General features: G+C 45.8%; 1 protein-coding gene across 4 annotated transcripts in view; it reads left to right on the top strand.

Annotated features, from left to right (window-relative positions):
- TENM4 (teneurin transmembrane protein 4) overlaps positions 1-12,593 on the top strand; it is a 901,054-nt gene extending 888,461 nt beyond the window's left edge. For all 4 annotated transcript variants that reach the window (XM_035330189.1, XM_035330205.1, XM_035330196.1 and 1 more), the window contains 2 exons: positions 519-661; positions 9,252-12,593. In XM_035330189.1, the coding sequence (XP_035186080.1) occupies positions 519-661; positions 9,252-10,010 (902 nt within the window). In that variant the 3' untranslated portion in view covers positions 10,011-12,593. The remainder of the gene's footprint in view (positions 1-518; positions 662-9,251) is intronic.
- The last annotated feature ends 869 nt before the right edge of the window (positions 12,594-13,462 follow it).

Below are 13,462 nucleotides of genomic sequence, written 5' to 3'. Positions count from 1 at the left end.
CAGAACTGTGCTGTTATCCTGGATGTCCTGGTATTCTGGCTCGCTGCAAAGCTTTGAGAAGCCTCAGGAAGAGAAGTATTGTGGCTGAGATATTCAGAGCTGACTGCAGGGCTGGAAAATCCTTCCAGTTAAGCTGCAGCATCTCAATTTCTCTTAGCATATCTTTGTTCCTGTGCTTTTCCTCTGTCACTTTAGAGCAGTGTCTCGTGGCTGCTGATGTAGAACAGCCATGGAGTTGGCTTTAATTTGAGCCATTTGGTCACTGCCAAAGTTTCAGAGCTGGGAAAGTGCAGATTTGGACTGTGCTTGGAGGTGGAAAGTCATTGACTTGCCCAGCCTTGGCACGCACTTCTTTCAAGGGCCATTAAGATTTGTTCTCTTCACATAGAGTAGAGAGCAATCTTTGTGGCCAGACTGCTACAGTGCCAGGCACTGTAGGGTCCTCATCTGTGCCATTCACCTAGGCAACCATGCTTGAGAGACCAGATAATCTGATTTCTGCTTCTCTTCCTTTCCAGATGTCAACAGTTGGCTGCTCACCTTTGGGTTCCAGCTACACAACGTCATCCCCGGATACCCCAAGCCAGACATGGATGCCATGGAGCCATCGTATGAGCTTATCCACACACAGATGAAAACCCAAGAATGGGACAATAGCAAGGTGATCCATGCGACTGCATACTGATTTCATACCCTGATCAGCAAAGTATCCACTTGGGGTCTTTGTAAATAACCCTCTATCAGCCTGTTCTTCCAGATGTGCTGGGAGGTTAAGAGTGAGTGGTCCCAAGGCAGCTTGTCTCTCCCCATTACAGTAATGAAATCTCACTGAATAATCACATCGTAAATTCTTCACTACCACTGTGTTTATTCCTGTGATACTTTCTGGTAGTCACTCAGTGAGATGGAGCATTACTGTTTTTTTGTCAAACAAGAGAGAACTACCACATACTGCAGACAAAGGTCCTGGCCTTTGCACCAAGGATTCTTGGAGGCAAAAGAAAGTAAACTGTGATTAAGAACCATTTTCTACAGATTTTTTATTTTTATTTTTAATTTATTCAGTCTGATTTAAAATATCTTTTTTTAAAAAAAAGTCCCAGCACTTCCCTAAGAAATTATTCTGCATTACCGTGGGTCTCCCCAGAAAGAAGTTTTAGCTGATAGTCAACTTTCATTTTACCTGAGGGGTTTTAATCCCAAACCACTGTGTCCTGCTTTTAAAAACAGGCCTGCATCACAAGCCATTTTGGCAGATGCTAGCACAAAATTCAATGATAAAATTGGCAAGAAAAAGCTTTTACTGCCCAATCATTTCTCCGTCTCTTCCTGTTGGGAATTATTCAGCTGAAAGGTGGAGGCAGCACTGTTAAAGGTTAGCACACTGGGTCAGGGTCTGAGAGCCCTGGGTTACTCCCAGCCCTACTGCTTATCAGCTGTATGACCTTGAAAACAGTCATTTCCCTCTCAGGACACTCTTTCCTTTCCTACCTAGCCTGATTTTATTCTGGGGTTGTTTTTATCTCTTCAATCTGAATCCTCTTTAGGATATAGATTCCTGCTTGCTATTGCTGTGTATTCAAATACTGCGGAGCTGCGAGGCACCGATTTGTTTGGGGAGATCAAGACGTGCTCTTAACACTTCTGCTAATAAAATGGTAATGGTAGCAAGTGGGAATGATCCCAGCTGCCTTCCTAGGCTCTTTGTCTAAGCCTTTACTGAAATCTCACTGTCCTGCAGTGGATTCTTGAGGTCCTGTACACAAATTATTAAACCAGGAGGTAAAATACAGTGTCACATTTCCCCAGCCCCAAGGTATCACTCAGAGGTATGAACAAGATACTGTGAATTAATTACACAGTCGTGTGTCAGCCCTGCCTCAGTACTGAGCCTCATAGATGCAGGGAAGACAAGCTAAAATGTACCAGCTTTGACTTCAACAAGAGAGATTTAAATTAAGACATATCACTTTACAATAGAAGCAGACGGAAAGAACGATGACTTTTGCTACTGTGGCTGCGTTGATGCTTGAAAACCGTTACACCACAGTAACTGAGCTGTGTTGTGGAGCACAGACACCTCTCTTTTGTTTCTCTCTTCCTCGGATTAAACAATGAAATGCTACCAGAGATGATTTCTGTAATGAGAAATAGCCTCAGGATTTTTCCCCAGCTTTGATGTGACACAGTCTCCCCAGGCAAAGCTGTACAGGAGAAGGCAAACAGGGAAGGCTCATTCAGAGACCGCACAAAATTATTATGTACAGTAGATGATAACACTCAGAGAACTGCAGCAGAGATTAGTGTTAATAATAATAAGAATAATGTTATTATTACATAATTTCAGTGTTATTAAACTTATTGAATAGCCAAATAATTTAATTGGCAGCTTGAGATGAAGTCTGACACTTGTTTATACGGAAATAAAACCAAGGAACCCCCCCTTCCAGCCACCCATTTTAGGTGAATCTGCCTGAATGAGCAATAAAAAGGAAGTCTCCTCGTCCCCTTCGGGTTTGTAAACCGAGAAGCTGCAGTTGTCTGTGCAGGTCTGTGCAGGGACCTGCTTGGTAAACAAGGGCTTTATGCAGCTATGGTGCTTCCAGATGAGTCACTTTACAATCACAGTGTTGAAAGTGGAATTTAACCATTGCAAGTTGTTTCATTTTCTTCTCCTGTGTTATGACAGCAACAAAACAGGAGCATTTTTATTTTAGTCTACAGTTGCAGGATCATGCTGTGATAGCAAGTGGCTCTCAAATGCTGTAGAGCAGGGTTCCCTTCCTTTCTGTCATAGCCAGCATAATGTAGACATGTATTTGCATAAACTAAATTCATTCACATTTTATACCTGAGCATACGATCCTTTTTCTCCTAAACCTATCCATGCACTGAACACTGATTTTTCACATGCAGCTCTGTTTGTTCCCAGCCCTTCCAGCCACACACACACACTCAGACACCATCCAGCCCTCCCGCTCACCAGTTCTCCCCGTATCTTTTGATGAAGCATGTGGAATAAAATACAAAGTTTTGAAATCCTCCCAAAACAAATGACAAAATTAAACAAAGTTAAATGGAAGTTCAGGAAATATTTTTGTTTAATGAGATTGATCAAACTGTGGAGTGCCCTTCCAGAGCATTAGGAAGAAACTGCAGATATTTTATCTTTTAAAAGTAGCCTGGACAAGGCACTCAACAATACCATTCTGTTTGAAATCCGGGGATATTCACTGCATGATGTACCACAGCTTTCTCATCTCTGCCTCTTCCGATCCCTGGTTTCTCTGGGTCACATAGCCCCTTGTAATAGACCAAAGGAAATTTGAGTTACTCCACTGGCTCCACTGATCAAAGCCGTGGCCCAGCAGATTGAGTCAGTTCTTTTATCGGAGAGGAATGAATAACAGGAGCACAACAGCAAAGCAACTAACTCCTAGGAACTGGCTGCATCATATCTCTTCGGAGTGCATAACCAGAGGGGCCTGGCATCTCCTTCCAAAACATTGTCAGTACTTGCCTTGCAGGGCTGGAAGATGGGAGAGATCATTCTGACCGTGGGCATCCACCAGCTCAGAAACAGCCAGCATGTCATAAACTTTGCACTAACCCCCTGCAGCTCTGGAGTGACATTTAAAATCCAGCACTCTGTTGTGTGGCACTTTTTTCCCCCTCTCCCCTGTGTCCACGAGGCTGCCACTAAATTGTTTGTTGAACAAGCTCAGTGTTATTGGCCACCAGGGGACTCCGTGTGACCTCTGGCATATTGTGGAGCTGCTGCACCTGAATCCAATTTCTCGTTGTTTTTTTTTTTTCCCTTTTTTCCCCTTTCTCTTTTGTCGTATTGAACTGTCAGGTAATTGCCGGAGCCAGAACAACTCTTATTTGCAGGAAGGGATGTTTTGGAATCAGCATTTCTATCGTTAGTTACATCATATCATTCACTATACTTCTCTCCATCCCATGAGAAAATGTCCCAAGGACATTCCTCCCCTTCTGAGGGATTGTTCTTGCCAATGTTCATCACTCAGGGAGAACATCCTCACTTTGGGGGTGCTTCGTCCCAAGCGTGGGCCATCACGCTGTCCACGTGCCTGTCCATCAGCCACCAAACACCTGTCCATCAAACACAAAAATGTTTTGTGAACCTTTTGGCCAGTTTTCACTTGATCTGATGTGGAAAAGAGATGAAGTCTCCAAGACACTAAGATCCTGAAGCATTATGAAAACTGAAGAGCAGGAAAAGGAGGCAAATCCTTTTATTTCCCCACAGATGGAAATCTGCATGATGCTAGCTCAACCTAGTACCCCCCCAGAGCTGCGTGCACAGGCGGGGTGGACGAGAGCTGTCCTCCAAACCCAAGAGTTAGCAAGGTGGGATGGAGGAGAGACCTATCCTCCAAGCCCAAGCATTAGCAAGGCAGGGTGTCCCCCCAGCCACCCTCCACCAGGTGACCTAGGTCTTGGGTAGACCTTGGGAGCTATGTCCTGAGGGGTTCACCATGAGAGAGGGCATCCGTAGCAGGGAGTTAACAGTGGAGGATTTTGAAGGCTGGGAAGTCGTAGCTCAGGCCAAGCGTTTTGGAAGAAGTGGCTTTCCGCGTTGTAACCCATATGGTAGTCGGAAAAACACCTAACTGTGTGTAACGGCAGAGGATGTAGAGAAACTTGGAAACGTACTCACGTATTTCACATCTTGGATCCTTGATGGGAAATTAAAGCTTTCAGTCTCACACTGGAAGGCGGTATTTAAAAACAACAGATGATAGTATCTGGCGATGGTATTTCGAATCCTCGAGAGGTGCAGGCAAAATGCAAGAGGCTATTCAGAGAGCTCTGTAATGTGCCGTTCTCTTGAGCTCCGTGCAGCAGGAAAGAAATGATGAAGGTCGTTCTCTTCTCTCCAATGGGTTGTTACTAGATAAAGTGAAATGTCACCTAAGGACATCTGATTAAAAGAGTTTGTGAGGAAAAACAAACCCAACCTATTTGTCACTCACATCTAAGAACAAATATTGAAATAAAACAACTATGAATTCCCCTCTTTCTGCCTTAATGCTGGTTTTATAGATGCCTTCCTTTACAATTGCTAAAAGCAGTGGCATTTTTTAGAGAATACTATACACCACTGCAGCCTTGGACGGAAATTTTCTGTTTCTCTTCCTTTCCAGTTCATTAAAAGGAGTTCTAAGATGAAACAGAAACTGTAATTGCAAAGTCAGGGATACACTTCCACTTTGAACTGTGTGTAATCTGTTTGCCTCCCCCCCTGTATATTCACAGCAGAGCATACAAAGCTAGCTGTGCCCTGGTTTGCCTGAATTTGGTGTTTTTGTTGTTGTTGTTGTTGTTGTTGTTGTTGTTGTCTACTGGATGGGTTTGTTTTTCTTTCTTTAAAAAAATGCTGTTCCCAAATATCATTTTGTTTTATCAAAGAAATGCAATGCACTCAAAAAGTCATTTCAAAGTGATTGCGGGCTCATTTTCAAGATAACAGAGTTATTTGCAGATAACAGAGTTTAGTTATTATAATAGTTAAGAGATGTTTGGTATTACTGCATTGCATGTCTTCTCCTACTACAAAACAAAAGATGGGGAGATGTTATGATAAAAAAAGGCCTTAATCTAGAAGCCCTGTAACCATTCTCCAGTGAAAGACCTTTTGGGTGTGATTTTGTTCTAGATGGAGACACCTAAATTTAGGCCCCTGCCTGTGAACTTGATGTCCAACAGAGCACAGATCACCCAGAGCTTTTGTTTCTCACTGCTCCACGAAGAAGCTGCAGGCACTCTGGGGCATCTCAGATCACACTAGACATCAGTGTACGGGTTTATGGGCAACTGAATCAGTCCTGAAGCCAACACTGAAGTCTGCATGAGAAGCAGGTGCCTAGAAGGCTGGAACACCCATAGATTGGCAAGTACTACCCAGTTACTTTGCCAGCAAAGGTGGATAAAGCCCCCAGCCTCACAAACCTGCCAACTGCAGTGGTCATACAGCTAGAGGTCAAGAAGGTCCATTTCTGTGGCTTTGGTCAGTCATTTCACCTCTGTTTTAGCCACCAGGAGCAGTGCCAGTAACAGCTCTACTGTTGTCCATGCAACAAGATAAATGCTTTCCCTGTACAGAGGAGATGTGTCCTGGATGGAGGCTGAGAGAACCAACAAGCCAGTTGGCCTCATGTCCTGTCTGAGTGTCTTCAGGCAGAAAGTGACAGTGCCATTGCTGTTAGCTCATGTGGAATCCCTTAAACCTCCAATTCATGCCAGTAGAGGGGTGGGTGCTGCTTATTTTCCTTCTAAATGAAATCCAGATGAACAGTGGAGCTGTGGAAATTGTATGACTTCATATAACGTCATGAAGGCAGCATGTGATTAGATAAAGGAAAGGTCATGTATTCTATTATTGGGTCATAAATTGTAAAAAAGACTTTAAAATTTTGGGTTACATTTTGTAGTGGACAATTGTTGATCTAAATTCAAATTTATTGGGAATTTGACCATAAAGCTGAAAATCAAAAAAATTGACCTCAGGCCAGAGGGTCCCAGCGTGACAGAGCTTGTAGAGCTTGATGAAGGTAGAGCATGTCAGAGCTGTTGCCTGTTGTACCTATCACAGAGTGTGCCAAACAGGTTACAGGCCTTCCTGAATTAATGGCAAACTCAAGGACATCATCCATTAAACGTCACTGTACAGCTGTGACAACCAACCAACATTTTAGAGTAACAACATAGAATCATAGAATCATAGAGGTTGGAAGAGACCTTCAAAATCATCTGGTCCAACCATCCCCCTACCACCAATGTCACCCACTGAACCATGTCCCCAAGCACCACGTCCAACCTTGCCTTGAACACCCCCAAGGGACAGTGACTCCACCACCTCCCTGGGCAACCCATCCTAATGCCTGACCGCTCTTGCTGAGAAGAAATGTCTCCTCATTTCCAACCTGAACCTCCCCTGGTGCTACTTGAAGCCATTCAGAGAGAGCAGTTGGAGGGATCTGAAGCCAAACCAGGAGCTGAAAATAAAGTTATTTAATTCTAATTAATTAAAATTAACTAGTGGGGATGATAAGAGGTCTAGTGCAAGACCTCACTGCCCAGGCTTCTCTCATTTAGCAGCATAAACACAATATTATGGACTATGTCCTTCTGGCCTAAACCATGCCTGGTGCTGTCCAACATATCCAAGCTCCCTTCCCCAAGGTGATATTGAGTAGCTGCTGCAATTAATTAATTCTAGGGATCCCTGACCACTTAACTTCTGGTAAATATAGCGATGTATATATAGAGATGGTGACAGATAAATGACCACAGGACATAGAAATGCAGTGCAGAAGACCTGATTTACATTCCTGAGTGAAAGATCTTGCAGAAATGGTGATGCAGTGGGAGTGATGAGAAAGAACTTTTCCCGTTGCTTACAAAAGTTACTGAGCAAGATGGAAGAGCAATGTGGCATGCTTGGGTTGTGGGGAAGGACCACCTGGAGTCAGCCTATAGGAGATGCACCTGAGAAGAATACATCCCCTTTTAAACACCTCTTAAGATGAAATACCTAATGAAGGGTGTGCAATATGCACTTATGCAGAACTGTAAGTGTTTCATGGAGTCTAGAAACCTAATTGCTCCCTGTCCATCATCGGTGACATCTTCATTAATTACGTCCATCTTTTCCATAATTACAGCCCTTGTTCAGCTGGTGGGGGAGCTATCAGACTGTTAATTAGATCGCTCTTTGGGCTGTATGTGAGATCCCCCACAGGCAGCATGGGGAGAAAGAGCTCCTATGGCTGCTCCAGCTACTATGCTAGCAACCAAAAAGGGGGAGGGAAGGGGGCTTCTGCAGCTTTCTTGGTACTTTGAATAAAAGTAAGTCTTAGGTCTTAGGTATTTCAATGTTGATTCAGCCCAAAACTTGCCCTTAAACTTGTGTACCTCTGTTCTTTTATAGTTTTCTCCTTTATAGAGCAAAACTGCTCATAACCACTGAGCAAGTCACAGTGCAGAATCCTTTATTTTGTTTCTAATGGTTTGAAACCCTTCCTTGGAAATGGCTACCAGGGAAGCGAGGGTTCATTTCCCTTCCCTCACCATAAGTCGTAGTAGAGGTCACTGCTGAAATGTCTGCATTGTCTGAAATGTCTTCTTACAGGCAGGGAAGGATGTGAGCCTCCAGCTTGTGGACTGTTTAAGGCAATCTCCTTCATGGATGTTAAATTTCCTCAAAATAATTGGAGTGCAGCAAACTTTCCTTTGTAGCCTATTTTTAATCCTGGATGTCATTACTTTATTGAACCCAGCCGTTGGCAGTGCCAGGAGAGTTTTGTCGTAGCATCCTCTTGCTTTTGTGAAATTTGAGCAAATAATTGTTCATGAGCAAGGGTTTGTAAGAAGATTGCGCTGCCATGAATTGATGAGAGCATTTCCAAAGACATTTTGCAGTAATGATGAGCTGCTGACTCGCTGTGTGCTTGCTCTATTATACGCTAACAGCAAAAGTGACTTTGTATTGTACCTGACTACAAATGATCCAGGCTGTTGTCTCTCTGCAGTTTTTCTTCAATATAAGCTAAAACTCGAACCTTAGGTATGGCTGGCCCTAGTTCAGGGAGCCTGGCACGTTGTAGAGGGTCTTCAGGGAATAGGGGTTGGATTTAGGGTGCTCCCTGAGTTTTGAACAGCCTGCTTTGGGCAGGCTGAAATGGGATGTAGAAGGGCTGTAGCCACTTCAAGGGTCGTACCTGCGATGCAGGCCTATTGAAGGTGGCCCAAAAAGTTACAAGGCGAAGTTAAAATAGAGGGAACTGTTAAAAATATTTTCACACTTTGTCACAGAAACCTCAAAGCATTTTATAAAGCATAATGGCCATTGGAATCTCTATGAATGATTTCTTATTTGCAGAGAAAAAATACTGAAGCACAAAATAATAGCTCAGCCAGGTGGGAGAGTCCAAACTAGACACCCACACTCCTAAAGCAAAAACTCCTTTTCTCCCTCTACCCCCTTCTATGTGTAAGTGTAAATACAGCTCTATTTATTGAAACAATGCATACTAGGGGGAATAACCTGGCACGTCTTTTCCACTAAAAGGAATTAAAAATCTGAAGGAAGGTGATGAGGAAAAAAAGCTAACATGGAGCTCCTCATGAAATGTTCCGCTGGTCTCCAGCATGCAAAATAATGCCTTAGGGTCATCAGGCTTTTCTTTCTAAGATATCTTTTTCTTTTTTCTCTCCATTCTCAGTCAATTTTGGGGGTCCAATGTGAAGTGCAGAAGCAACTGAAGGCCTTTGTCACCCTTGAGCGCTTCGAACGGATCTACAGCTCCAGCATCGCCGGGTGCCGGCACGTCAAGAAGAACAAGAACTTTGCCTCTGGAGGCTCCATCTTTGGCAAAGGCGTCAAGTTCGCCATGAAAGACGGGCGCGTGGCCACCGACATTATCAGTGTGGCCAACGAGGATGGGCGGAGGATCGCAGCCATCCTGAACAACGCCCATTACCTGGAGAACTTGCACTTCACCATCGACGGGGTGGACACGCACTATTTCATCAAGCAAGGGCCGTCGGAGGGCGACCTGTCTATCTTGGGCCTCAGCGGCGGGCGGAGGACCCTGGAGAACGGCGTGAATGTCACGGTGTCCCAGATCAACACAGTGCTGAGTGGAAGGACTAGACGTTACACGGACATCCAGCTCCAGTACGGCGCACTGTGCCTGAACACTCGCTACGGGACCACCTTGGACGAGGAGAAGGCCCGCGTCCTGGAGCTGGCCCGCCAGCGTGCCGTCGCCCAAGCTTGGGCCCGAGAACAGCAGAGACTGCGGGATGGGGAGGAGGGTATTCGCTCGTGGACAGAAGGGGAGAAGCAGCAAGTGCTAAACACAGGCCGGGTACAGGGCTACGACGGCTATTTTGTGATCTCAGTGGAGCAGTACCCAGAACTCTCAGACAGCGCCAACAACATCCACTTCATGAGACAGAGCGAGATGGGCAGAAGGTGACAGAGAGGGTCCATACGGTGACTTCTTGCCAAAGACAGCTACTCTTTTGTGGCCACTTACCTGACTGTGTTGTACTCAATCCTTTTTCTAAACTGAACAAGGTGGGGGGGAGGAAAATAGAAAGAAAAGGAATAATACGGTTGCACTGTAACTCATGCAACATACTTTTTTCCCCTTTAATTTGGCCTTCACACGTTTTTTGCAATGAACAGAAGGTATATTTTGCCGTAGTGTGATCACAGTGACATTTACTGTCTCTTGTCCTTTTTTTTTTTTCCCCTTTGTGAGGAATTTGAAGTGGGGAGTCGTCAACGTACGTCCGTAGGTGTGAAGTGCGAAATGGGTGTCTGTGCTAACTTGTGTCATCCTAACCCTTTCTGGTTTGGGGCAGGGACAGATAGCCTTCCACCCAAAAAATGGGGAGCCCACGGCGTGCCGGAGAGCTCTTCCTGGGAAGAAAGGAAAAGGAAGACGACACTGATTCCTGAGCGCCGAAAGCGACCGACCGTCCGAATCATGTGCCTCAAAAGAGACCTTACAAGTAGTTTTCACGTTTCACTTGGGACTTAAAGTGTTTTTTGGGGGCTCCTGCTGAGCAGAAGTAGATTATAGAGGCAAAGGAGCTGATTATATTAACTTGCAAGATGATTCTCTTCCTTCCTGAACTGGAATAAAAAAAGAAAAAAAATCAGTCTTTTTTCATTATGAGAGTAGATACTTTTTGTTTGTTTTTGTGTGTGTGCGCAAATCCTGGTTTTAGTTAAAACCTAGCAAAAGCCAAGAAAGGGACTCCTGCTCTATTGAGAAAAGCTAAAATAAATTCTCTCTCTCATACGTAGAGCTGTTCTATAGGTGGATTTAATGCACCCATGTTGTACATTTGCTAATGGCATAACTTCATTAAATGTATAGTGTTTCAGTACACAAGGCTACGTGTTTAACAGTCCACTGTGCTGTATCTGATAAAACCAGATAATTTTTAGGAAGCTGATTTGAATTTAAAAGTAGTTATAGTATCCCAGTGACATACCACTGAAAATTAGAGCAAGCCAAACCCTGCTTTTCCTGATTCTGGAGCTTGTATTTATTGGCTGGGAAATGCAGTTTTGAGTAGCATGCTGGCAAGTCATTTATGACTATGGCAGATAAATGTCTCTAGGGGACTTTGGCAGCAGGGATTTTAAAATGTTTAATAAGTAGCAACAGCTTGTGCGTGGTGGGACAAGAAGGAGAATATTGGAATCAACCCTCTCACTGTTTCTTACATGAGCTTGAATGTAACGGAGAGCCCAGTTGACTGTTAGCAGTGAAGAAAGGGAAGCTTGGCTAGAAATGCCCACTACAGAGGGGACCAAGTGCTTTAATAAGAAACTGCTGACAGAGTTACTTGGCATGCTAATGTAATTTGTATTCACATAACCTCTGTGCTCTGGAAGAGTCCTTGAAATTCAAGGGAGCAAGGAGATGAGATGAGCATCCTCTTCCCTGCCTGAAGCAGCCCCGCAGTAGCTGCAGGCAGAGGCATCACCCAGCTGGGCTCCAGCTGGAGGTGGCCTGCCCCAGTCCCAAACAGACATCTCACACTGATACGTGCACGTATCCTGACTCTAAGAGCTCTCACTGTGTCTCTCTGAGAACATCTCAGTCCTGATTTATTTTTTCCCCCATCCGCTTCACTTTATGCTGCCTGGTTCTGCAGAGAGATAACCCAAGACGTGCAAATCCATGCCAAGGCTGTTTCTTTACTCGGCGCCCTACAATGCTCCCGTGTCCCCTGAGCCAGCGCACCACTGCTGGCATCCTCCAACACAGCCCAATATTCCTCTGCGGGCTCCAGCCCCCAAGATAAGGCATGTTGGGCACACGCTCCTCGAGCAGCAAAGCTTTGGCAGCCCCGGTGCTATCGCGGTTTCCCCATAGATGCCGGCCACCAGCTCCTCCTGCCTTGCCTCTCTGTTCCCAGGCGCTTGCCTGGAGGAAGGTATGGGATGGAAATTCCCCCAGCAGACTGTTCCTCCTCCAGTTCCCAATCCTTTGGGCTGCATGGCCATAATTTTGGCGGCTGCAGAGCCCCAGGGCTGACCCACCTTGGGGCCACCCACCGGTACAGCCCTGAATTCCTGGTGGTCCCTCCTGCTTGCGGCAAGGATGGCGTTGCTGCTGCTGTAACCAGCACTGTGCTCCCCACCACCCCTTGCAGCACGCAACCTTTAGTGCTTTGGCAGGCGTGAATCGCAGGCAGCTGGGCTGGAAAGGGCATCGGGCTCCGGCAGAGCCAGCTGGGAGGAGCTGCAGGGCTGGGCCAGCTCAAGTCCTTGGCAAGGGAGCGGTGGCTTCAGGCAGCTTGGTGGCTTCAGGACGGTGAAAAGGCCGTGGCATCGCCGCCTGTGTTGCTGGTATCAAACTCTTGGCAAGCCTCGGTTGTCCTGAGGTGGGGACTGGGGCAGCGTTAGCCAAGCCAGCAGCTGCCACCTACTCGGAGGAGGCAGCGTCACCTTTCCAGGGCTACCCAGCTCCTCACATCCCCCTCCCAGGGGTACACCAAGAACAGATCCCGCCCCTACCAGCTCCTCGACTTGGTGGTGGCTAAAACAGCATAGGTGGACCAAAAAAAAAAAAAAAAAAAAAAAAGGGAATCTGGGAGGAAAGGCGTAAACACGTGTTGAAGACCTGTGGCACGGAGAGAGCTCGGCATGCATCCCATCATCCAGGTAGCTCCGGCGAGAAGCGGTGCTTCCATCCCCATCCACACTTCACACTGCGAGGAGGAGTAGAGCAAGAGCCAACCACGCAGCCACGGAAAGAGATTCGAGCGTGAAACATTCCTGCTGGAACCCTGCCAGCCTGACATGGCACCTCTACAGCCTTACAGACCCTTCAGGTTATTACACGAGCTGATGACTTGGAGGAGTTCTCCTGTTCTTCGAGTCTCACGGTCCCTAGAGCCGGGAGCCATCCTGCTCCGCACCACGGTGAAAGCACCAAGGATTGCACCTCTCTGCATCCTCGAGCACCGGCAGGGTGCGATTGCCCACCAGCAACATGAAGGTCTTCTCCTGGACCTGCACCCTGTGCAGAAACTATGGACATTATGTCAAAAAAAAAAAAAAAAAGGAAATATATATATATATGTAAGAGTATATACATATATATCTGTGATGCTCTTTTTCTTATCAAAGCCTGTAACCAAAAAAAAAAGGGACGGCCATCCGGTGATGGATACAAACCTGTCTGAAGATGTCTGCTACATTTTCCAGATGTGGGCACCTTGCTCTGGGTGGCCCTGTTTGAGCAGGGAGGTTGGACCAGATGACTTCCAGAGGTCCCTGCCAACCTCAACCTTTCTGTGATTCCGTTCCTGAGACTTCAGCCTCTGTGAAAGCTTCACCCCTTCCACTTGACTTGGGTGGTGAAACTGGAAGCAAACATTTTCAGCACTCAGCCTTGAACCC

The sequence above is a fragment of the Oxyura jamaicensis genome, chromosome 1, assembly GCF_011077185.1.
Source record: "Oxyura jamaicensis isolate SHBP4307 breed ruddy duck chromosome 1, BPBGC_Ojam_1.0, whole genome shotgun sequence".
Classification (NCBI taxonomy): domain Eukaryota; kingdom Metazoa; phylum Chordata; class Aves; order Anseriformes; family Anatidae; genus Oxyura; species Oxyura jamaicensis.
This window is presented reverse-complemented; position numbering and strand designations above follow the sequence as displayed.